The sequence below is a fragment of the Hemitrygon akajei genome, chromosome 21, assembly GCF_048418815.1.
Source record: "Hemitrygon akajei chromosome 21, sHemAka1.3, whole genome shotgun sequence".
NCBI lineage: Eukaryota > Metazoa > Chordata > Chondrichthyes > Myliobatiformes > Dasyatidae > Hemitrygon > Hemitrygon akajei.
This window is the reverse complement of record NC_133144.1, coordinates 10,645,631-10,670,760: the sequence shown is the minus strand read 5'-3', so window position 1 is coordinate 10,670,760 and position 25,130 is coordinate 10,645,631. Positions and strand designations below refer to the sequence as shown.

The 25,130-nt window shown below is 40.9% G+C and overlaps 1 protein-coding gene and 1 long non-coding RNA gene across 2 annotated transcripts in view; one reads left to right on the top strand and one right to left on the bottom strand.

Annotated features, from left to right (window-relative positions):
- The first annotated feature begins 298 nt into the window (after nt 1-298).
- LOC140714077 (uncharacterized) lies at nt 299-9,099 on the top strand. The gene is made up of 3 exons (XR_012095822.1): nt 299-743; nt 2,141-2,301; nt 6,643-9,099. It is a non-coding gene; the product is annotated as an uncharacterized lncRNA (long non-coding RNA).
- The window catches only part of LOC140714075 (tubulin polyglutamylase ttll6-like), a 59,305-nt gene continuing 35,269 nt past the window's right edge, over nt 1,095-25,130 (bottom strand). The window contains exons 13-16 of the mRNA XM_073024788.1: nt 17,681-17,875; nt 14,760-15,144; nt 10,439-10,694; nt 1,095-1,401 (exon numbers count right to left, since the gene is read on the bottom strand). Coding sequence (XP_072880889.1) covers nt 1,389-1,401; nt 10,439-10,694; nt 14,760-15,144; nt 17,681-17,875 — 849 coding nt within the window. The 3' untranslated portion in view covers nt 1,095-1,388. The remainder of the gene's footprint in view (nt 1,402-10,438; nt 10,695-14,759; nt 15,145-17,680; nt 17,876-25,130) is intronic.

The following is a 25,130-nucleotide window of genomic DNA, read 5'->3' as shown; positions in this document are numbered from 1 at the left end:
GCCTGTGGCAATGAATTCCACAGATTCACCACTCTCTGCCTAAAGAAATTCCTCTTCATCTCTGTTCTAAAAGAATGGCTCTCTATTCTGAGTCTGTCCCTCTGGTCTTAGACTTTCCCACCATAGGAACCATCCTCTCCACATCCACCCTATCAAGGCCTATCACAATTCAATAGGTTTCAATTAGGACGCCCCTCATTCTTCTGAATTCCAGTGAATACAGACCCAGAGCCATCAAACGCTCTTTATATGACAAGCCATTCAATCCTGGAATTATTTTCGTGAACCTCCTTTGAACCCTCTCCAGTGTCAGCACATCCTTTCTAAGATAAGGAGCCCAAAACTGCTCAGAATACGCCAAGTGAGGCCTCACCAGTGCTTTATAAAGTCTCAACATTACATCCTTGTCTTCTTGAAATTAATACTAATATCATATTTGCCTTCCTCACCACAGATTCAACCTGCAAATTAAAGTTTAGGGAATCCTGCACAAGGACTGCTAAGTCAACTGTTTTATTCCACTCCATAGATGCTGCCTTACCTGCTGAGCTGCTCCAGCATTTTGTGTTTTATTCCCCCCTCTGGATTTCAAGCATCGGCAGAACCTTTTCAGGTTATGATTTACAGGCAAGAATCAAACTGCAATCTTCTCGCATCTTGATGATGTCCCTGTTACAGTGATAACACCACTACCTGAGGGATAAAGAATGGATCTTCATGACAACTCACTACAGCGGCTACAGGTTCTGTTACCATACATCAGAATTAAGATTTGTGTTCTGGCCTCTCATTTTCTATGGACATCACTTCTATACATAAGCTGTTTTTGCATAGTTTCCTGCGTAGGTTAGATTTTTTTTTAATGTTAGGCATGGTGGAAAGACGCCCATCTCCGTCCATTCTTTATCTTAAAATCTTTTCACAATAAAAAGACCTAATTAAAAACCCTGACCAAAGCTTCCATCTCAGGTGATTGTTGAGAAGTTGTTTAGTTCATTGCACAGTGAGGGCAGTAGAATTCATGCTTTGCCTGGGAACAGCCAAAATCTAGAACAAGTACTTTATTTAGACTTCAATTAAAAAACATACCATTTTTATTTCATTAGCTTCTTTTGTTCAACATTTAGAAAAACAATTATAGATTCTGCTTAACAAAAAGACAAACTGCATCTTCCCCATCAGCCACACATTGTAGACCCAGTGCCGTATTCTCCAACTGGAAAGGCTTTATTCTGTTCTCAGTCCATGCTCAAATCCCAGGGCACTTTTCCTCAAACCCTCCCCGCAGAGAGGCAATGTTAAATGGCAAAAACTTCATCAGGTAGCAGAAAAGTTCTCAGACTTGAAGAAAATGGAAAGGGAATCCAGCAGTGATCTGCTACTTGAGATTAATTCAGCCGCCTGATAAGGAAGAATGGGTAAAACTTGTTACTGACAATCTCAAAGTGTTATTCTATAGATGTGCAGTGAAGAGCATCCTAACTGGTTGCATCACAGCCTGGTATAGAAACACCAATGCCCAGGAACAGAAAAGTCTACAGAAAGTGATGCATACAGCCCAGTCCATCACCACAAAACCATCCCCACCATTGAGTATATTTGCATGGAGCACTGTCACAAGAAAGCAGCATCCATCATTAAGGACCCCCACCATCCAAGCCATACTCTCTTCTCGTTGCTGCCATCAGGAAGGGGGTACAGGAGCCTTAGATCCCACACCACAAGGTTCAGGAACAGTTATTACCCTACATCCATCAGGCTTCTGAACTGGTGTGGATAACTTCACTCACTACAACTCTGAGCTAAATCTATGACCTATATACTCATTCAACCTAGCAACAACTCTAAACCTCATGTTCTCAGTATTATCTATCTATCTCTCAATATATACACACGCTTTTAATTTGTGTAATTTGTCTTTTTTTGCAAATTAGTTGATTGCCAGTGTTTATGTAGATTTTTCCCACAAATTCTATTGTAAATTTTTATTTTCCTGTAAATACCTCACTTTTTAATATACAGTATTTCTGTTTTTGCACATTTTTAAATAATCTATTCAATATACAGAATTGATATACTTGTTTATTTATTATTATGTTTTATTTTATTTAACATTGTTATTTTTCTCTCTGTCTCCTAGATTATGTATTGCATTGAACTGCTGCTGCTAAGTTAACAAATTTCACGTCACATGCCGGCGATAATAAACCTGATTCTGATTCTGAAATACCTACAAGAAAATAAATCTCAGGGCTGAAAATGGTGACATACAATGTCTATAAAAAGTATTCAGCCCCACTTGTAAGTATTCATGCTTTATAGCGTTGAATCGCAATGGATTTAATTTGGCTTTTTTGACACTAATCAACAGAAAATACTTTCATGTCAAAGCAAAAACAGATCTCTACAAAGTGATATAAATAAATTACAAATATAAAACTCAATAATTGATTGCATAATTAGTCATCCCTTTAAAGTCAGTATTTAGTAGATGCACCTTTGGCAGCAATTACAGCTTGAGTCTGTGTGGATTGGTCTCTATCAGCTTTGTACATCTGGACACTGTAATTTTTCTCCATTCTTCTTTACAAAGCTGTTCAAGCTCTGTCAGATTGCATGGGGATCACGAGGGAACAGTCCTTTTCAAGTCTAGCTACAAATTCTCAATTGCATTGAGGTCTGACCACTCCAGGACATTAACTTTGTTGTTTTTAAACCATTCCTGTGTAGCTTTGGTTTTATGCTTGGGGTCATTGTCTCGCTGATAAACAAATCTTCTCAAGTCGCAGTTCTCTTGTAGACTGCATCAGGTTTTCCTCCAACATTTCCCTGTATTTTGCTGTATCAATTTTACCCTCTACTTTCACAAGCCTTCCAGGGCCTGCTACAGTGAAGCATCCCCACAGCATGATGTAGCCCACCACCATGCTTCGCGGTAGGGGTGGTCTGTTTTTGATGATGTGTGGTTGTGACAGAACAGGTTGGCGATGTTAGTTCTCCCGCTAATCTTGCCCCTTTGCAGGTTAATCACTCCTCATTCTGTCCCTTGTCCAGTTCCCCCAGTAGTTCACACACTTGGCCCTCCCGTTCTGCAGTTCTTGTGAGTTCACCATTTACACACCCCAACGGTAAAACAATCAGTAGCTTGGCTATTCAAAATAATCCCTTCAGTTAACGTGCTCTACTGGCTTATAACTCACAAAAATAAGGATTCTAGACACCGGCATTCCAAACAGTTTCATTTATTTTAACTCACACCATTACATCGGTTTGCTGAGAAAGGCCCTAAAAGACCAGAGGGACAGTTGGCGGTGTCCTAAAATAATGTTTGGGTTAGTGGGAGCAGGCGCAATACACCCTACACAGACAACACCACTGGTGGGGAGGCATTGTCATTTTATATTCATCTGAGCATGTGGACACCTCATGTATGGGTTTAACTAGCATTTGTTGTGGAACAAAACAGTAGCATGTTAGAATCCCTGTTTAAAATATCCTAATTCTGCATCTGAAACAATTATGGTCCAGTCATGTGATGTCCCCCCCCCACCAGACCAACAGTAGAATTTTCTGTTTCTTCTAGACCAGGCGGAGGCAGATTTAAACCCTCAGCAACACAAACACACACACACACACACACACACACACACACACACACACACACACACACACACACACACACACACACACACACACACACACACACACACACACACACACACACACACACACACACACACACACACACACACACACACACACACACTCACTCACTCACTCAAAATGCTTGAGGGGCTCAGCAGCCCAGGCAGCATCTATGGGGAAAAAAATACAGTCAACGGTTCAGGCCGAGACCGGCTTTAAACCTTCAGTCTAGCTTTGCTAATGGAGGTTGGATTTTACGGTTGGTGAATAGTTACATATGTGCCCTGGAGAAAACCTCAGCATATTTGTGAATTTTTGTACGTTTGTTTTCATTTGTTTATTTGTAAATACTTATTTTCTTCACAACATGCATTTTTTTCATTTGGCACTAAACAAAATACCTTGCACTAATGTGCTGTTGCAGCTTACCATCTGTATTTTTCCCCCAACTGGTGACCCCTCATCGAGCACACTTGATAACGAGGCTTATTACCAAACACAGCGTTTAGACTGTTGACCACAAAGCTCAATTTTGGTTTCACCAGACTATAGAACCTTTTTTCCTCTGACTTTGGAGACTCCCACATACCTTCTGGCAAACTCTAGCTGAGATTTCATGTGAGGTTTTTTTCAGCAGTGGCTTTCTCTTTGCCACTTTCCCATAAAGCTGTGACTGGTGAAGCACCCGGGCAACAGTTGTTGCATACACAGTCCCTCCCATCTCAGCCACTGAAGCTTGTAACTCCTCCAGAGTTGTCATAGGTTTCTTGGTGGCCTCCCTCACTAGTCCCCTTCTTGTACAGTCACTTAGTTTTTGAGGACGGCCTGCTCTAGGCAGATTTACAGCTGTGCCATATTCTTTCCATTTTTTGGATGATTGATTTAACTGTACTCCAAGGGACATCCAGTGACTTGGAAATTTTCTTGTATCCACCTCCTGACTTGTGCTTTTCAATAACCTCTTTGCAGAGTTGCTTGAAGTGTTTTTTTTGTCTTTGTGATGTGTTTTTGCCAGGATATTGGCTCACCAGCAGTTAGATCTTCCAAAGACAGATATACTTTTACTACAATCAATTGAAACACCTTGACTCCATTTAACTAAATATGTGATTTCTAAAACCAATTGGCTGCACCAGTAATAATTTGGTGTATACTTATGCAATCAATTATTTTGAGTTTTATATTTGTAATTAATTTAGATCACTTTGCAGAGATCTGTTTTCACTTAGACATGAAAGAGCTTTTCTATTTTCTTTTTCTGTCAAAAAAAAACAAATTAAATCCACTGTGATTCAATGTTGTTTAACAATAAAACATGAAAATGTCTGGGGGGGTAGTGTGAATACTTTTTATAGGTACTGTATATGTACTTCGATAATATATTTACTTTGACCAGGTTTCTCTGCCAGGCTTTACTTTGCCACTGCTCTGCTGGAAGTATGAACCAACTAGAGCAAGTTCCCTGGAGCCAAATCCAGCCCTGACTCTTGCTAATCCTGTAGTTGCATAGTCACTGAAATGTTACCTAAAAAGCTGGTGATGGTACAGGGAAGCTATAGGAGAAACACCTTTCACTTTGTTTAATGTATTCAGTTATAGAATGTAGATGTCATTTGGCCATCTTGGTACTATTGCAGAATAAGCTGAGATAATTAAAATTAAAGCAGGACATGGTGTAGTCAAATGCAGGTCAGACCAGGTAAAGACAGCAGGAGACATGAGAGACAGCAGATGCTGGAACCTGAAGCAACAATTAGTGGGTTGAGTAAATATCTGTGGCGGATGGCAGGAAGAATTGTTAATGTGTGGGGGTCAAGTCCTGAAGCAGAATCTTAATCCAAAACATCAAAAATTCCTTTCCCTCCACTGATGTTGCTTTGGCCACTGGGTTCCTTCAGTAGATTATTGGTAAAGAGAGCAGATTTCTTTCCCTGCAGAATATTAGTGAGACAGATTGGACAAAAACCTGATGCCAACAGTCAGGGCTGGGTTTGGTGTCTGGGGAACTTGCCACTACTTCCAGTGGCAAGCTTTGTAGAGAAAATTAAAACTTTTCTTTTTTATTATTTGCATACATTTTATTCTTTTGCACATTGGTTGTTTGTCAGTTTTTGTTATTTAGATTTTCATAAATTCTGTTTCTTCATTTTCCTATAAATGCCTGCAAGGAAATGAATTGTGGGATAGTCCATGGAGACACGTACATACTTTGATAATAAATTTACTCTGACTTCTCTTCCACGTTTACTTGGACTTGAATTGGCCAGATGCAGTGGAATTGAACTCATGACCTCCAATACTAACTGGTCTCGGGATTTCCTGTGCATTAACAACCACTATGATAACGCATCCATATTGTTTTAAAAATAAAATGGGAGTTAATTTCTCATCAGCAATCTAAATCCCCCTAAACATATTATTTACAACACACACAATATGCTGTAGGAACTCTGCAAGGCAGACAGCAACCCAGTTTTTTTTCAAAACTGGAACTAATTCAATTACTTGGTTCAGTTACTGAGCTCCCACCAAGGCATTTGAACCCGCCTTTGGATCAACAGTGCAGAACACTGGCTGCTCGGACAGTATTTTAACCACTATCCTACCACTGGGCACTCAGTGTCTCACCTTATGAGATGAAAAACTAGGTTGGGGGGGGGGGGGTGCCTTCTTTTGATCGTCATTACTCACTTCTGTTGATTGGTTAGTTTAGAAACTGCAGTTGCTTTTCCCATTGCTTAGTCACCTAGTGTGTAGTTTCAAATGTCCCAGGTATAAAACAGCACGTGGAAGGGGCTTGCTCTCTCTTCCTTTGTTCAATGCACATAACCTTTGGGAAGGTATGCTCTGCGCATGCTTTTAACTAAGCATATTTGTTGAATATTTAACTGTGTAGTTTCTGTAATTTGGGGAGCATAAATGTTTGATCATTTTTGTCTGTTTGTAAATAAATGATTATGTATTTATGCACAGTTTGTTTTCTGTCTTACTTGCCAGATCCGGGAATGTGACTCAACGTTAAAGGCAGTGACCCCAACAACACCCCGACTTATTTAGTTGCCACATTCTATGAGTAGTTCAGTGTTGTGGACCTGGCTGCGATTAGCCCCAGCTCTGAGACTGACTTGGAAACTCTGGCACCCTTCCAAAGCTCCAACATCACTCACTGTGTCAGCTGAATTGTCCTGTAAAGAGAACTAAAATATAAAAGCAAGGATGAGGCTTTAATAAATCAGCCATGATGGCATGGAGGAGCAGACTCGATGGGTCAAAAGGCCTAATTCTGCTCCTATATCTTAAGGGGACTTTAATCATTCAGAAATTTCTTTTTTTTTTATCCGCAAGTGTGTTATGTGAGGCTACTAAAGTTTATGAAACCAATCTGTATGTTGAACATTAGAATAGACTTGGATTGAAAAACCGCACCTTGTTCTTCATAGATTCTTACACAAACAAGAAGAAAACATGCATGAATGCTGATCCCCACAAGATGCCACAAGTGACCAGACAGACCCAAACCCATCAACACATGCAACATGCTGGAGGAACTCAGTAAGTCAGGCAGCATCTATGGAGAGGAATGAACTGTCAATCCAAGCCCCTTCATCAGCACATTTTGCCCTGGGATTTCTAGCCCAGTAAGGAGACTAATATACTTCAAACTCTTTGCGCTAGGTTCAGAGTCACTAGTGATCGGCAAATCCATGGGCTGTGCAGGTTGGAAGAGTTGCTCATGCCAGAGTCACGACTGAGCAGTTGATCTCAGTGGTGTGTGAACACAACTGGGGCTGGTGGTCAAAGATGTTCAGATCAACTCGCAGCTAAAGTTCACAACAGCAGAAGAAATGAGAACAGAAGTAGGCCACATTGTACCTTATGTTTACTCTGGTGTCAGACAGAATAATATTTGAACTCTTACCTCAAAAACACAAGAGATCCTGCAGATGCTGCAAATCTAGAGCAGCAGATACAAAAATGCTGGAGGAACTCAGCAGGTCAGGCGACATCTATGGAAATGAATAAATAGTCCACATTTTGGGCCAAGACCTTTGTTAGGACAAGAATGGAAGGGGGATAGATGCTAAGATGAGAAGGTGGGGACAAGGGAAGGAGGACAAGTTGGAAGGTGATAGGTAAATCCAGGTTTGTGGAAGACGGAGAATGAAGTAAGCAGCTGGGAGATGGCAAGTGGAAAAGGCAAAGGACTGGAGCAGAAGGAATTTGATAGGAGAGGAGCGTGGACCATGGGAAAAAGGCAAGGACGGGAGGGGGGGAGGTGAACTCTTGCCTCTCAGCACTGCCCCCAAGTCTCATTGATTCCTTTAATATCTAAAATCTACACATCTCAAACTTAAATATATTCTGAATGTATTTCAGGGATTCACTATCCTCTGCTGGATGGCTGGCTCCTTATTTTGAGACAGCAACCGCTGATTCTGTACATCACACCCAGAGGAAATACCAACTCTGCATCACCTTCACAAATGGTGTAGCCACCTCGAGAGGGTACAGACTTAACTCTCCTTATACGACAAATCTGCCAGCCCAGGAATCTGAGAACCTCTGCTGTCCTCCCTTTATCCCAGCTACATCCTTCTGTGGCACAGGAGGTTCTGCAGATGCTGGAAATCTTGAGCAGCACTAGCCCTAATGAAGGGTCTCAGCCTAAAATGCCATCTACTTATTTCCTTTCATAGATGCCACCTGATTAAAGAATTTTCTTGCAGGTAGTTTTAATTATTAGTTTTATTTGTCACATGTACATTGAAGCAGAGTGAAATGCATTCTTTTGAATCATGAACCAACAGAATCCAAGGATGTACTGAGGGCAGCTGACAAGTAACAAGGCATGCCCACATTTTACTAACCTTAGCCCGTACATATTTAGAATGTGGGAGGAAATGGGAGACCTGGAGGCTGTTACAGAGAGAATTTACAAACTCCTTACCAGTGGTGGGAATTGAGCCAGAATAGGTGGTGCTGTAAGGCATTATAGTAACTATTACACTAGCATGCCAACCTCTACTTGCTGAGTTTCTCCAGCATTTTGTGGGTGTGTGTATAATCATTCCTTGGATTGGGAGCAGAAACCTCTAAAAAGAACATTTCAGCAGTAATATCGCCAGGCTCTATGGGACTGCAATGAGGGGTCTCAAGTCTCCAGATCAATGGTGTGGAACTCTAGTTGCTAATATAATCCATCATACTTATTTTCTTTTTTTAAAACAATAGTTACAATAAACAAGGTAGTTTAATTCTACCAGCTTTTGGATCTGTAACATTTCTTTCCTCCTCATTACCTCTCCTTGCCCATCTATCAGTGACCCACCAACCAATGTCCTAAAGTACATAGGGCATAGAACATTACAGCACAGTACAGGCACTTTGGCTCACAATGTTCTGCCAACCTTTTAACCTACTATCAACCTAATTCTTCCTTCACAACCATTCAGCTTCCTATCATCCATGTGACTTTCTCAGAGTCCCTTAAGTATCTCTAATATATCAGCCTCTACTGTCTCCCCTGGGTTTTGATGGTCCTCTACTCTTTGTCAAACTCATTTTCAAGTACAATTGTTGATGATCTACTCCATAAAACCTACAGCTGATCCATTATTTTACATGGTTTTTCCAGTTCAGAACAGAGAAATTAAAAAATGTAGTTTCCTCAGTCCCTTATCCCTGCTTCACCATTCAAAACATCATGGCCCATCTTTCACCTTCGCACCCTTTTCTACTCTATATCTCTATATCTTATCCCTGCTTCACCATTCAAAACATCATGGCCCATCTTTCACCTTCGCACCCTTTTCTACTCTATATCTCTATATCTTATCCCTGCTTCACCATTCAAAACATCACGGCCCATCTTTCACCTTCGCACCCTTTTCTACTCTATATCTCTGGATTCCTCAAATATCAAAAAAATCTATAAAGTCTTCCTTTAAGTTACTGAGGCCCTTGAATAGAGAATTCCAAACACTCACCACCCTCTGGGTAAAGACATTTCTTCTCATTTCAACCCTGAAAAGCTATGCCTTTGTTTTAAGACTATGACCCTGGTTATAGTTCTCCTTACCAGGGGGAAAAAACCAGCATCTAATAAACACAAGAGATTCTGCAGATGCTGGAAATCTGAAGCAACACACACAAAATGCAGATGCTTACTTTTGTTGTTTTGTACCTTTATTTAAGCAATATTTTTGATTAATTTCTATTTGTCAACATGTGGGGGAGATGACTGTTTAAGCTTTAACCTTAGACAATACCTTCCACTTCCACATCTTTCTATTAGTATCCTGTATCAGTCTGAATACCATAATGAGAATACACATCTATACCTACCTCGGAATTAATTGAATGTCGCGGTCATCGTTTCATGTTTGTTTTCCCACACAGCCAAGATTGACCTGTATACATGTTCGGCACAGTATCGTGGGCCAAAGGGCCTGTATCGTGCTGTAGGTTTTCTATGTTTCTAAACAATAGAAACATAAACCAACACAGATATCAAAGAGCTTCAAGGCAGTCTATACCAAGTACCACTGCACCACATTGCACTTTGGAGGCCTGGGGATGGCCAGTGGGTGGGGTGAAAAGGGGCTGCCTGCTGCTTTGTTGTTGTTGCTTATGTTGTTCTGTGTGGGCATGTTATGTGGGCACCAGAATGTGTGGGGACACTTGTGGGCTGCTTCCAGCACATCCTTGTTTATGTTGGTTGTTAAGACAAATAACACATTTTACCGTATGTTTCCATGTAAATGAATCAGAATCTGAAACCATTTAGATTTACCTTCTGCTATCAGACTGGAATAAGCTCAGGAGATTTGCTCTTCTTGTTAGGTGAGCTCGCTGGTTCATGGGAGCTTGGGCTGAGACCACCATCAGCTCTGGGCTAGGATTGGCTGCATTCATCTTCATATGCCACACACTGGTACCCCTGCCCATGCCATTCACTCGCATTGCATTCACCGCACTGCTGTGGCTGCTTCCTGAGCCCAAAAGCATGGCACTCCCTCGCGAGACTTTTGATTGCAGAAGAGAGTTTTCTGTACAAAAGCATATTGTAATCAGTGGGATCCTCTTTCCCCTCTATCCTCACCTCATCTCACCTTCTCCTCTGCTTTGGACCTGCAGTTTGCAGGAAATAGTTGCTCTTCAGTCGAAGGGTACTGCTTGGGGCATTGGAGTTCAGAGTTCAATTCCAACATCATCTGTAAGGAGTCTACGTCCTCCCTGTGACAAGTGTGGGTTTGCTCCAGGTGCTCAAGTTTTCCTCACAGTCCAAAGACGTACGGATTAGTAGGTTAATTCGTCATTGTAAATTGTCCCATGCTTAGGATAGGGCTAAACCGGAGTGCTGGGGTGAGTGTGGCTCGAAGGGCTGGAATAAAACAACCAAATGAATAGATAAATCTTTCTTGTTACTTTTATTGCTAACAAAGACAGGTAGTACTTGGATTTGTAAATACAAGAATTTAGAGACAGCATGGTAACAAGTATTTCTAGCCCAACGAGACTGTTGCCCAATTACACCCATGTGACCAATTAACCTACTAATCCATTAATCTTTGGAATGTGGGAGGAAACATGTTCTCAATATTTATTGTTTATTTATTTTTAATTATTACTTTTTTTCTTTTGTATTTGCACAGTTCGTTATCTTTTTCACATTGGTTGTTTGTCCACACTGTTGGGTGCGGTCTTCCTTGATTCTGTTGTGGTTCTTGGATTCACTGAGTATGCCCACAAAAAAATGAATCTCAAGATTGTGTATGGTGATGTATATGTACTTTGATAATAGATTTACTTTGAACATTGACACTGGAGCATCCAGAGGAAACCCAAGTGGTCACGTGTTGAACATACATACTCCATATGGCGTAACTGAACCCAGGTTGATCTATAGCAGTGTTATGCTAACTGCTACTCTGCCATTGTTATTAATAAAATTGTGGTGTGGGTGGAAGCCATATTAATCTCATTCCTGCTTGGAAATTGGTTGAAATAAATTAATACTCACAAAATATCAGATGCCATTGCACCCAACAAGATAGAAATCTTCATAAATATGGTAGAAAAGTTGGAGGGTGGGAGAACAGTGGTGGTAGGGGATGAGAAAATTGCTTGAGCAATGTACTCCACTTCCAAAGCCCAGAGCCTTTGCCAAATACAGCTGTTGGTACACAATGAAATCTGGCACCCTCGGGACCAGTGGTGCTGAACAGGCAGGATTTCTGCACACAAGAGATTCTGGAGACTCTGAAAATCCAGAGCAACACACACAAAATGCTGGATGAACTCAGCAGGTCTGGCAGCATCTATAAATTAATAAACAGTTGACATTTCTATTAGAGTTTTTTGAGGAGATTCCAAGGAAAGTGGATGAAGGGAAGGCAGTGGATGTTGTCTACATGGGCTTCAGTAAGGCCTTTGACAAGGTCCCGCATGGGAGGTTAATTAGGAAGATTCAGTCGCTAGGTACGCATGGTGAGGTAGTAAATTGGATTAGACATTGGCTTAATGGGAGAAGTCAGAGAGTGGTAGTGGAGGATTGCTTCTCTGAGTGGAGGCTTGTGACTAGTGGTGTGCCACAGGAATCAGTGCTGTTATTTGTCAACTATATCAATGATCTGGATGATAATGTGGTAAATTGGATCAACAAATTTGCTGATGATACAAAGATTGGAGGTGTAGTGGACAGTGAGGAAGGTTTTCAAAGCTTGCAGAGGGATTTAGACCAGCTGGAAAAATGGACTGAAAAATGGCAGATGGAGTTTAATACAGACAAGTATTGCACTTTAGAAGGAAAAACCAAGGTAGAACATACAAGGTGAATGGTAGGGCACTGAGGTGTGCAGTAGAACAGAGGGATCTGGGAATACAGATATGAAGTTCTCTAAAGATGGCGTCACAGGTAGATAGGGTTGTAAAGAAAGCTTTTGGTACATTGGCCTTTATAAATCAAAGTATTGAGTATAAGAGTTGGAATGTTATGGTGAGGTTGTATAAGGCATTGGTGAGGGCGAACTTGGAGTATTGTGTGCAATTTTGGTCACCGAATTATAGGAAGAATATTAATAAGGTTGAAAGAGTGCAGAGAAGGTTTACAAGGATGTTGCTGGGACTTGAGAAACTGAGTTACAGAGAAGGTTAAATAGGTTAGGACTTTATTCCCTGGAGCATAGAAGAATGAGGGGAGGTTTGATAGAGGTATATAAAATTATGATGGGTATAGATAGAGTGAATGCAAGCAGGCTTTTTCCACTGAGGCTAGGGGAGAGAAAAAAACCAGAGGACATGGGTTAAGGGTGAAGGGTGGAAAGTTTAAAGGGAACATTGGGTGGGGGCTTCTTCACACAGAGAGTGGTGGGAGTGTGGAATGAGCTGTCAGATGAAGTGGTAAATGCGGGCTCACTTTTAACAGTTAAGAAAAACTTGGACAGGTACATGGATGAGAGGTGTATGGAGGGATATGGGCCAGGTGCAGGTCAGTGGGACTAGGCAGAAAAATGGTTTGGCAGAGCCAAGAAGGGCCAAAAGGCCTGTTTCTGTGCCGAAATGTTCTATGGTTCAGGCCAAGATCCTTCATTGGGGCTGGCCTGCCCTTCATCTGGTCCTGAAGAAGGGTCTCAGCCTGAAATGTCAACTATTTATTCATTTCCATAGATGCTGCCTGACCTGCTGAGTTCCTCAATGCTATTCCAATTAATATTCCAACATATTTTGAATGCACTATTTAAATAAAATTAATTTTTTAAAAATGCATTGTAGTAGTATAATAAATTTGCCAGTGAAACCAGTAAGTTCAAATCATCATCATTATGTGTTATGTTGTATGACCTAGGCAATCATGGTCTCATTTTTCTACAGAAGTGGTTTGCCAGTGCCTTCTTCTGGGCAGTGTCATTACAAGATGGGTGACCCCAGACGTTATTAATGCTCTTCAGAGATTGTCTGACTGGCATCAGTGGTCACATAACCAGGACTTATGATCTGCACCAGCTACTCATACAACCATCCACCACCTGCCCCCATGGCTTCACGTGATCCTGATTTGGGGGTGGAGGGTGCTAAGTAATTGCTACATGTTGCACAAGGGTGACTTGTAGGCTAGCAGAGGGAAGGAGCACCTTACACCTCCTTTGGCAGAGATGCCTCTCCACCCCACCACCCAGAGTAAGTTTAAAGGGAGCACAGAAATCCTGCCTGGTGATTTCAGTGCCGAACCATCTGGATTTCTTAACAGTTGGATAACAGATTATTGGAGTTTTACTGTATTTAATGTTCCGTGTACGTCACCAAGGATAAAATTTTCATTTACACTCGTTTCACCCAACTAGAAAGAGTCATTGTCATGAGCAACCTTAAAAAAACTACTTTCCCAGTTCCACACTGAATCTGCACAGAGACCAATATCTGGATCAGTGTCCTGTACCATTGGTTAATTGTCAGACCTAGAACATTTCTCAGTTTTCCATACTGTTTGAAGTACCAAATATCCAGCATGTAACTCCACATCCTCCCCATGTACCTGGTGTAAAGGAAGTAGTGGGCTATTTGACCATAGCTGGCATCGCACCTTAAGAGTGTATACATGTTTTTCAAGACAGAGTGTCACTAAAGAAGCATCAGGAATAAGGGTCTTAGTGCTCTCAGATAACTGAGGCAAAGTGCCTAATAGTGAAGTTTGGGGTGAGAATAGTGGAAATGGAAGAAGTGAAAGGTTGGGTGTTACATATTCTGGGAAGTGCTGTAAGAAGGAAAATTACAGAAAAAGACAGAGTCACAAAGAAAATGTTATCCTTTTGAAATATTGAAACAGGAAGGTGGCAGAAATTGTGAACCTAAAACCATAAGACATAGGAACGATGGTCTCATTGAGTCTGCTGTGCCATTCCATCATGGCTAATTTATTCTCGACCCCATAACCTCTGATGCCTTCCAATTCAAGAACCTGTGACTTTCAGTGCCACAGACCAAGCACTGGAGTTGAGATCAGACTGGGAGCTCTTTCCAACCAGTACAGAGATGATGGGCTGAATGGACTGTCATAAATTTTCTATCAGTCTATGCAACAATCTCATATGAAAACAAAGGCATCACTTTCTCACCAGGTACTAGCTTGGCACTCACTGAACGAGGATAGGCTGAAACTGCATTGAGCCGTAACTCCGAGGAGCTAGCAGTCCTCACTGCAATGGCTTCAAGTGACACTGGTAACTGATTTCCACCCACCCACGTCAGACCCCTACGGACAGGAAAGCGATTCTGAAAGCGGTGGAGTGGGAACCCATTTCCAGGATTCAGGGTCCCTTTCCGGTTGTTATTCCCAGGAGCCTGGCCATGGGGAGACAGCAGTGTCGACCAGTTAACTGTTGTGGGATTGAGAACTCCCAGCTCTGTTGTGCTATTCTTTCCTGTCAAGGCACTGGAGCTGACGTACTCCAGCTCTTCCATCATCTGGTTGGATCGCTGTGTGCTCGGGCAAATTAAAGACTGAAAAATTAAAGAAACATGTAGAAAGAGCAAAATCAATAAACAAACAAACTCTGCAGACAAACTAAATGAAATCAAACCAAAGCTAGAATCAGAATCAGGTTTAATATCATTGGCTTATATCATGAAATTTGTTGTTTTGCAGCAGCAGTACATTGCAATAAATAATAATAATGATAAATTACAATAAGTATATTATAATTACTGAATGGACAATGAACACTCCCTTAGTATTTTTTCCTCTTTTTGCACTACTTATTTAATAGAATTTAATTATATATATATATATAATTAAATCAGTAGTGCAAAAAGAGGAGAAATACTGAGGTAATATACATGGGTTCATTGTCCATTCTGAAATCTGATGGTGGAGGGGAAGAAGTTGTCCCTGAATCACTGAGTGTATGTCTTCATGCTGCAGAAACTCCTTAATGGTAGCAATGAGAAGACCAGAAGACCATAAAATATAGGAGCCAAATTAAGCCACTTGGCCCATTGAGTGTGCTCCGCCATTTCACCATGGCTAATCGATTTTCCCTCTCAGTCCCAGTCTCCCGCATTCTCTCTGTATCTCTTCATGACCTGACCAATCAAGAATCATCAAACTCTGCCTTAAATATACCCAATAACTTGGCCTCCACAGCTGGCTGTGGCAACAAATTCCACAGATTTATCACTCTTGCTAGAAATTCCTCCTCAACTCCATTCGAAATGGATGTCCTTCTATTCTGAGGTTGTGTCCTCTGCTCTCCCACCATAGAAAACACCCTCTCCACATCCACTCTGTCAACGCCTTTCAATATTCAATAGGTTTTAATGAGGTTCTTCTTAAGTCCAGTGAGTACAGGCCCAGAGCCATCAAACACTCCCCATGTGATAAGCCTTTCAATCAGAAACATTTTGTTAACCTCCTTTGAACTCTCTCCAACATCAGCACATTGTTTCTTAGATAAGAGGCCCAAAACTGCTCACAATACTCCAAGTGAGGCCTCACCAATGCCTTATAAATCTTCAACATTACATTCTTGCGTCCATGATGGAGCTGGCTGAGTTTACAACTTCTTGCAGCTTTTTCCAATTTTGTGTAGTGGGCCCTCCATACCAGATGGATACAGCTACTTGTAATTATCCAAGGTGCTATTTACAAATTATTCCCTTTGTTCATCTTATTGTCGAATGCCTTTACTTCCTTAGGAGGTCAAGAATGTTCAGCTTGTCACCAAATACTCAGACTTCTACAGATGTACTGTTGGAAGCATCCTGACTAATTGCATCATGGTCTGGTATCTGGTTGGCCCTGACTCTAGCCAATGTAGCTCTCGAGGCCATTGAGGCACACAAGCCTCCAAACCTAACCACAAGATTATGGTCCTCTTGGAGCGTTATAATATTAGGATGTTCCTGAAAAAAGTATGAAGAGTTTTGCACCGTGAAAGAAAAGAGAAATTCACCTTTACTTGCTTTTTCTCTATCAATGGCCAGAATCAATTTTAGCTGTGATAGGCTCAGGGTATGGGTGCTCATTTTAACTGAGCCTGGAGCCTGGAACACTGGGATGCTGGCCAAACTGTCCTCAGTCATCTTCAAAGGGGACTAGGATTGAGCATGGTATGAATCTTGTCAGCATCCTTAAGAACCAGTTAAAACCTGGTCTGCAGTCACACCAATGACATTTAGCACATGGAGTGGATGCAGGGAACTAGAATTAGCTTTACCTGCAGTAACACAACTAACGTCAAATAAATCTATTTTCAATCTTAACACCACTGTTGGGCACTATCACTATAAGTAGGCCATTCAACCCATCAAGTCTGCTCCACTGTTCCATCATGGCTGACTGATTACACCTCTCAAACCCATTCTCCTTCCTTTCTCCCCTAACCCTACTAATCAACCTATCAACCTCCGCTTTAAATATACACAAATGACTTGGGCCCCCCCCCCCACAGCTGTCTATGGTAATTAATTCCACAGATTCACCACTGGCTAAAGAAATTCCTCCTCATCCTTGTTCTAAAGGGACATCCTTTTTTACTAAGGGTGTGTCCTCTGATGCTAGACTCCTCCACTATACGAATCATCTTTTCCATGTCAACTCTATCAAGGCCTTTCAATATTAAATAAGTTCCAATGAGTTCCCCTTCATTATTTAAATCTCCAGCGAGTACAGGCCCTGAGCCATTAAATGCTCCTCATACGTTAATGTTAATTCTCGTGAACCTCCTCTTAACTCTCTCCAATGGCAGAACAACCATACTTATATAGGGGACCCAAAACTGCTCACAATACTCCAAGTGGGGCCTCACCAGTGCCTTATAAAGCCTCAGCTTAGCATTCTATTCCTCTCAAAATGAATGCTAACCTTTCTTACCACTGACTCAACCGGCAAGTTAACACAAATAAAGTGTCAAATAATGCAGTCGCTCGCAGACCGTCATCCCCAAAACTCATGGCACCACACACCCAGATGTCTGGTAGGACCAAGGTCAGCAAGTTGAAAGGTTAACCACTAACTCTTTCACACAGTGCAACTCACTTTATTCTTGTTAGTACCATCTGAAGGGGCAGTCTGAACGGTTCCACTAACACCCGAAGTGTTCCGCAAAACCCGGTAAACTTGCTCGATGACACCCAGAGCCCGGAGAAGGTTCTCCCGGTGCAGCAGACTACTGAGTCGCTGCAACTCCTCCTCATCGATGATTTCCAGTGGCTTCATACTGTCTATGGCTTCCTGTAAAAACAATGTGCAACAAAATAGAACATTACGCCACCAAACAAGGTGCAACAAGTCACTAGGAATTCAGTTAGAGGAAAGGTATCAATAGCCTGCACACTTAGAACAGTTCATGAATGGGTCAGAATAAGAGCATGAATAAGCCATTCAGCCCCTCATTCCTGTTCTGCTATTCAACAAGATCTCCTCTCTCAAATACAGTGGATTCGGTTAATTGGGACACATCGAGACAAGTACATTTTGGCTGAATTAAGTGGAGGCCCAACAGGTCGAAGTTTCATGAAAATAGTTAAAAAGGACCAACTAAGTAACAAATTATGTATTACAATGAAATAGAGAACAAATTAGAACACTTGGTAGTTACTGACAGAAAAATTCATCCAGTGTACTCAATGAATAACATCAGCCCAGACATCAAGTGCAGTTAAAGGACTGTCTTCATACAATGCTATTGATGATTGCATCCTCCAAATCTTCATTTTCATTGTAACATTCAAGATGATTGTAGATACCTTCAAAATCTTTGTAGTTCCTAACCTGTTGAAGCAGCTTTGAATCAACTTGTGCTTATTTCTCACCAACTATCAGTGACAAAAAAATCACTACTTTTTGAACACAAACGCACGTAACTGATGCTATTTTAAAACTGTTCACTCTAAGCACGGTATAGTGTTAACAGCCACACAAGTACATACAACTAATGCTAGTTAAAACTTATTCAGCAACAGTTTCCTGCCTAATTAAGCAGCATAGTGTCCCAAACAAATTAAGAGAATCGCAGTTATATTCTCAATTAGTTTTTGTCCTTTAATAGTTGTCCCAAATAAGCGGCTGCCTGTATTAACCAGAATCCACTGTACCATCTGTCTCATCCCAAAATTCTTTGTTTCCTCCAATATTCCTAATCTTTTGATTCTAGTTATGAATGCACTCAGTGGCCAAGCATCCACAGTGCTTCAGGACACAGAATTCCAAAGATTTGCCACCCTCTCCATGGAAAATGTGCTGGACCCCAATCCCAAATGGCTTATCCCAGTTTTGAGACTCTTTCAGCAAGAGAAACATTCTCCCCCAGTGACCCTCCAAGAATACAAGAATACTCCAAGAATTTCCACCATGTCACCTCCCAGCTTTCTAAACTCTGGAGAACAGAAACCTAGTCTACTCAGTCCCTTTTCAAATGCCTTGAGACATTTACTTCTGAATGACCTTCGGAAAGTTCTGGTGTGAATCCTAACATACGACTTTTTTTAACGGGTTTTACGTGGTACCAATGGAGGTAGTCTCCTAGTTGATGTTAAGCAAAATGTTGAAATACAATTCAACTTGGATATACTAATCCAAATATCATATCATTAGAAATACAAAATGCTGGCAGTACTCAGCAGGCCAGACAGCATCTATGGGAGGAGGTAGTGCCAACGTTTTGGGCCGAAACCCTTCATTAGGAGTCTCATATAGTTCATCATATAGTCAAACCCTCCTGATGAAGGGTTTCGGCCCGAAATGTTGTCACTACCTCCTCCCATAGATGTTGTCTGGCCTGCTGAGTTCTGCCAGTATTTTGTGTTTTTATTTATTTCCAGCATCTGCAGATTCACTCGTGTTGCCATCATATCATTAGGTTGTTTCCAAGTGTTTGCTGACATTTTGGTCAATGTGAAAGACAGAACAATTTAAAATAGAACTACTACTCATTGAGTTCTTTATTAAACATCTTTATTATGGAGGGCTAGGAGCAGATGCATTTAAATTAGTCTGGCTTGCGAGAGATCCTGAAAAGTCAGTCGACAGAGGTGAATGAGATGAGCACGCATTGGCAACCATTGCTGTGTGACCTACAACAGAATTAAAAAGGTATCATTTAACATCTTTCATGGAAGAAATCTATTCCTGATGTTCCTTTTATGGAGTTTTCCAGCAATTATTTTACCCATAGTGGGCGAGGTTATTGGATACAAGTACTCCCATTCAGAACACACATGGCAACCAAAAACACCTCAAAGACACATTTACACCCAGTGGTCACTTGATTAGGTGCACTTGTACACCAGCTCGTTAGTCATGTTTCAACAACTCAATGCATAAAAGCATGCAGACTTGGTCTAGAGGTTCAGTTGTTGTTCAGATCAAATATCAGAATGGGAAAGAAATGTGATCTAAGTGACTTTGACCATGGAATGATTGTTTTTGAGTACCTCAGATTTCCTGATAATTTCATACATAACAGTCTCTATAGTTTACATTGACTAGGGCAAAAAAAAACAAAAAAAACATGCAGTGAGTGGCTTTCATTAGGCAAAAAATGCCTTGTTAATCAGAGAGATCAGGGGAGACTGGCCAGACTGGTTCAAGCTGACAGGAACGTAACAGTAACTCAGATAATCATGCGTTACAACAGAAGAGCATCTCTGTGCCAAATTCAATTTGTGTTTTTTTTCTAGTTCTTTCAGCCTATTTTGTAATTCCTCTAATGTTTTATTCCTTTTTTTTTCTTATATGAAGATACCGCTATAATTTTCCCTCTTAAGACAGCCTTCATATCCCATAGAATGGGAGGTGAAACCTCTGCATTATCATTGAATTCTAAATAAAGACCAATTTCTTTTTTAGTTTGTTCCTTAAAGTATGGATCATTGAGTAGATTTGAATTTAGTTTCCAAATAGTATTCTTTGGCTGTAGGTCAAAATCAACAGATAAATAAAAGGTGCATGGTCACTTACATCTGTTGTCCCAATTTCACAGGTGTTTATTTTGTCTTTGTCTTTTCCAAATGTTATGAAATAATCTATTATTGTATATACAGAAAGGGGGGCAGAATAATGAGTTGTTCTGTTGTTCCTTCTGTTGGAGAAAAGGTCCCTCCGTATATCAATTAGACCAATATCCTCAAAAAGCGTATTAACTTTCTTATGTAAGGATTTTGTTTCATAGGTTTTTCTATTGGAAGAGTCTAACTTTGGTTGTAATTGTAAATTTAAGTCTCCCCCACATATCAAGAGACCTTCTGTTTCCGTTACCATAATATTAGTAATTTTCTGAAAGAAACGAGTATCACTTCCTGGGGGTGCGTATATATTCAATAGAGTAACTGAATGAAATTCTGTCTATATTCCCCTTTACCAGGATATATCTGTCCTCTCTATCTCCCATTTAGAATCCTTTTTCAAAATTTAGCTTGCTTGAGATAAGAATAGCAACTCCTCTGCTATGTCCTGATTTATATGAGGAGAAAAACAAATTAGTGAAGCCCATTCGCTTTTGTTTTCCATGCTCATTATCACTTAAGTGAGTTTCCTGTAAATATACTACATGGGCTTGTTCTTTTTTTCATTTTGGATAGAATTTTACTGTGTTTGATTGGATTTAACAATCCATTGATATTAAAAGAAATTAATTTTACTTTGTCCTTAGCCATGTGTAATTATCTGTCAATATATCATTGAAATTAGCAGAATAAAACTTAATCGATCTACTCCCTGAACAAATAAGAACCAAGAAACGCAAATAATTTAAAAAAGGCAACGAAGGTGTGATTCCAAGGCTGAGGTCTCTAGTAGATGACCCTGGGTTGAGCTAGAGGAAACGTCTAGCCGTGGGGGATAGCCCCTCCTACCTGTGAGTTGAGGGCCCCCATTGCAGTACCCATAAAAGTAAGTGAACAAACCTATGTCCATTACATTCTTACTATATATATATATATTCTCGTTTAGGTGGAGAAAAAGGAGTGAATGAATGAATAAAAAAGAGTAATTGAGTAATATAAATCCACATTATAGTAAGTATTTCTTCAGATAAGTATAGCACCATCTATTTTCGCTTCTGTTTAGCTTATCATCACTTTTAAAGTTAGCCAAACCTTATGGCTCTTCTGGAGGGGATGCGGGCTGTCTTCGGAAAACTCACAGTCTCTTCCTGATATACTTCTCTCACCCTCCTCCCGTCCCCTTCTTTCTTGATTCTCTCACTATTACCCAAGCAGAGCGGGATAATTGCTCAGCCAGGCTTTCCCTCAGTTTGATCACACTGACGGGCAACCCTGTGGCCTTCATGTCTGTAGTCGCCTCTTCCACTGTCTGATACAGTTGGATCCCATCTTTATAAAACACTCGCAGTTTAGCAGGGTACAGAGTTTGGAATCTAATCTTTCCTTTCTTTAATATTCGCTTTACTTCAGAGTATTCTTTACATTTCTGCAGGACTGCCAGGGGGTAATCTTGATTGAAATATATTAATTTCCCATCCAAAAACAGCCTCTTCTTTCCGTAGGCCCTTTGTAGAATCTCTGCCTTGGCATTGTATTGAAGGAATCTAATTACTATTGAATGTGACTTATCTTCTCTGTCTCCAGTAGGCCTTGGGGTCAGCGCACGATGCACCCTCTCAATTTCAAGCTCCATAGTCGAAGGAATCTCCAGCGCGTCCCGCAGCAACTTTCCTACAAACTCCATCATAGACAAACACTCCGCTCCTTCAGGAATATTATATAACCTGATATTTTTCCGCCATGATCTTCCCTCCTGGTCAAGCAGTTTTCTTTCTTGTTGATTTAATATTTTTATCGTCTTACTTAGTATCCGTTCCATGTTTTGCATGCTATCTTCCACCTTCTCAGTTCGTGTCTCTGCCACCGCTATTGTTTGATTGACGTTGGCGAGCTCTGACTTGATATCATTTAGTTGCTGTTTTATGTCTTTTTGGAATCCCGTATCTCTTCCAGAATTTTTATCAAATTTGCCGCTTCGCCTGAATGAGGCTCATCGTCAGCCTCACTACCACACGTTCGGGTAGGAGAGCCACTCGCTGCACCCCTCTCGTCCATGGGCTCCACAATGATGCTTTTTTTATCTCCATTCTTTTTCCCCATTCTTGCCCCCCTTATCAATTCAAATGTTTTCTAAAGATCTTATATTTGATGGATTAACGGGGCAAAATATGCGTTTTTCCGAAGGAGCTATTGACTGAAGCTGCCATTCTGGACGATGATGTCACCGGAATCTCAGAACATGATATGTGAATATCTACAGCTTGAGATCATACAAACATGGATTTAAAAAGTTTGTGCAAGGCTTTATTGTTTATTCTCAATGAAGCAAAGCTCAGATCTACCTGTCCTGGGACCAAATGTACTTTATCATCTAGCCAATTTGTTCCAAATGAGCTATTTCAATTGGGCCATTGCAGTTGACTGAGTAAGAAAGAAAAGTAAAAAGGCTTCAGGATTCTCGGCTTCTATCAGTATTAACAATTCCTGCTAGAAAGTGCAGAGCAACAACGGAAGAGAATCCATCTGCCCAGTTAACAACCCTTCCTTCATTGTGGCTGGTGAGAGACAGGTATGACTGAATGCAGATGGCCCATGACACCACTCTCCCACCAACTATCATTCTCAAACCAAATAGACAAGATAAATCCCATGGCACTAACAGAATGGTTACAACACATATTAACACATCAGGAGCACAGAGATCAAGATCCAGGTGCAGAATAAAGGTAGCAAGTATTATCTTATAGTCACAGTGCTGCCTTTCACTGCTCTGTAACGTTCCAGCTGTACAGGCATCTTTGAAATGTGGTTGCTGTGGTAATGCTGGACATGCTGCAACCAATTTTCACACAGCAAGGTCTCACAGACAGCAGCAAAGTCATGGCTACGAGTAGTGATGGTGATTAGGGGCTGATTGTTGATCAGGACATCAGGAGGTATCTCATGATCTTCTCTGATATAGTTGAATCAGAGAGGGTAAATGGTCCCTTAACTAATTCAATATTAGAAAGCTGCCACTTCTAATGTAAAACCCCTTCAGTGCTGTACTAGCGAGTCAGCTTAGATTATGGATTCAGGGCGGCATGGCAACCTAGTAGTTGGTGCAATGCTTTACAGTACTAGTGATCAGTAATCGGGGTTCAATTCCCACCGCTATCAGTAAAGAGTTTGTATGTTCTCCACAACACCATGCAGGCTTCCTCTGGGTCTTCCAATGTTCCAGAAGATGTACAGGTTAGGGTTAATGAGTTGTGGGCACGCCATGTTGGCGCCAGAAGTGTGGTGACACTTGCAGGCTGCCCCCAGCACATCCTCGGACTGTGCTGGCCATTGACGCAAAAGATGCATTTCACTGTATGTTTCAATGTACGTGTAACAAGTAAAGCCTTTAAGATCTCAATCCAGGTAAAGACCAAGGCAAAATTACAGGTCATGCATTTTCTAGTGGTAGGTAGATAGCCTATACACCAGCAGCATTCATAAATACTGTTTCAATATGGCATGTTCACATATCATTTATCACTCATACAGGTTTCAGGACTGGAAAATATTAAAATGTCAGGTCAATTAACTAAAATCAGATAACATTAGCCTCAACAGCAACAGGCATGAATTGCAGACATTCATGATAGTCACTTTTTGGGAATTCATTCACAAGTTTGTGGATGTGACTACTTGCACTAACTCTGCAAGGATAGAGCAAATCAAATGTTAGCTATAAACTCCAGTGTTTGTTTCATACATTCAACTACTTCCTTCTAATGCAACTTGATTTAACACAATAACATTATGGTATCTGCTTACAGTATGTGGAAGCTGTGCTAAGGCAAGGGTTAACATAATATCCAGGCAAGGATAGACTGCTGATAGGATGTAGACAACCCAGGCAAGAAAGGACTTCGAAGAGCACCGCTTCCCTTTGCACAGCAGATTCCCGAAGCCAGTTGGCTCACTGCAGACAAGATACGAATGAGACAGAAGGATACGAAACACGCACACCAACTAAAGGACAACTGCTTTACTAACTTCAGGGTATCATCGATGTCCACTTGCAGTATTGGCTTTTAACATGAAGTTGTGAATGGCTAAGGAATTCAGACATATAGTTTACCAAATGATCAATATCTGACCCTGCTAGTCAATTCTGTATAAAAATGGTATTTCTCTGTTCAGAATTCAGAACAATGTGGTGACAGAGGCACACTCTTCTCCTTATGCACAAGTAAAATAAAGTGTGATTGAGAAACGAATGGGAGTCCAGTTAATTGGTGATGACTTTCACTCTCCTACACAATATCATCAGGCTGTTTGGGCACAATTCTCTAGGCACGGCATAACCAATACTTTATAAAGTTCTAATATGATGTCTCTGTTCTTGTGGTTTACATGTCATATGCAAACTTGCTAATCATATCTCCTACATTCACATCCAAGTTGTGTAATATTATTTTTATTTATTCAGAGACGCAGTGTGGAACAGGTCG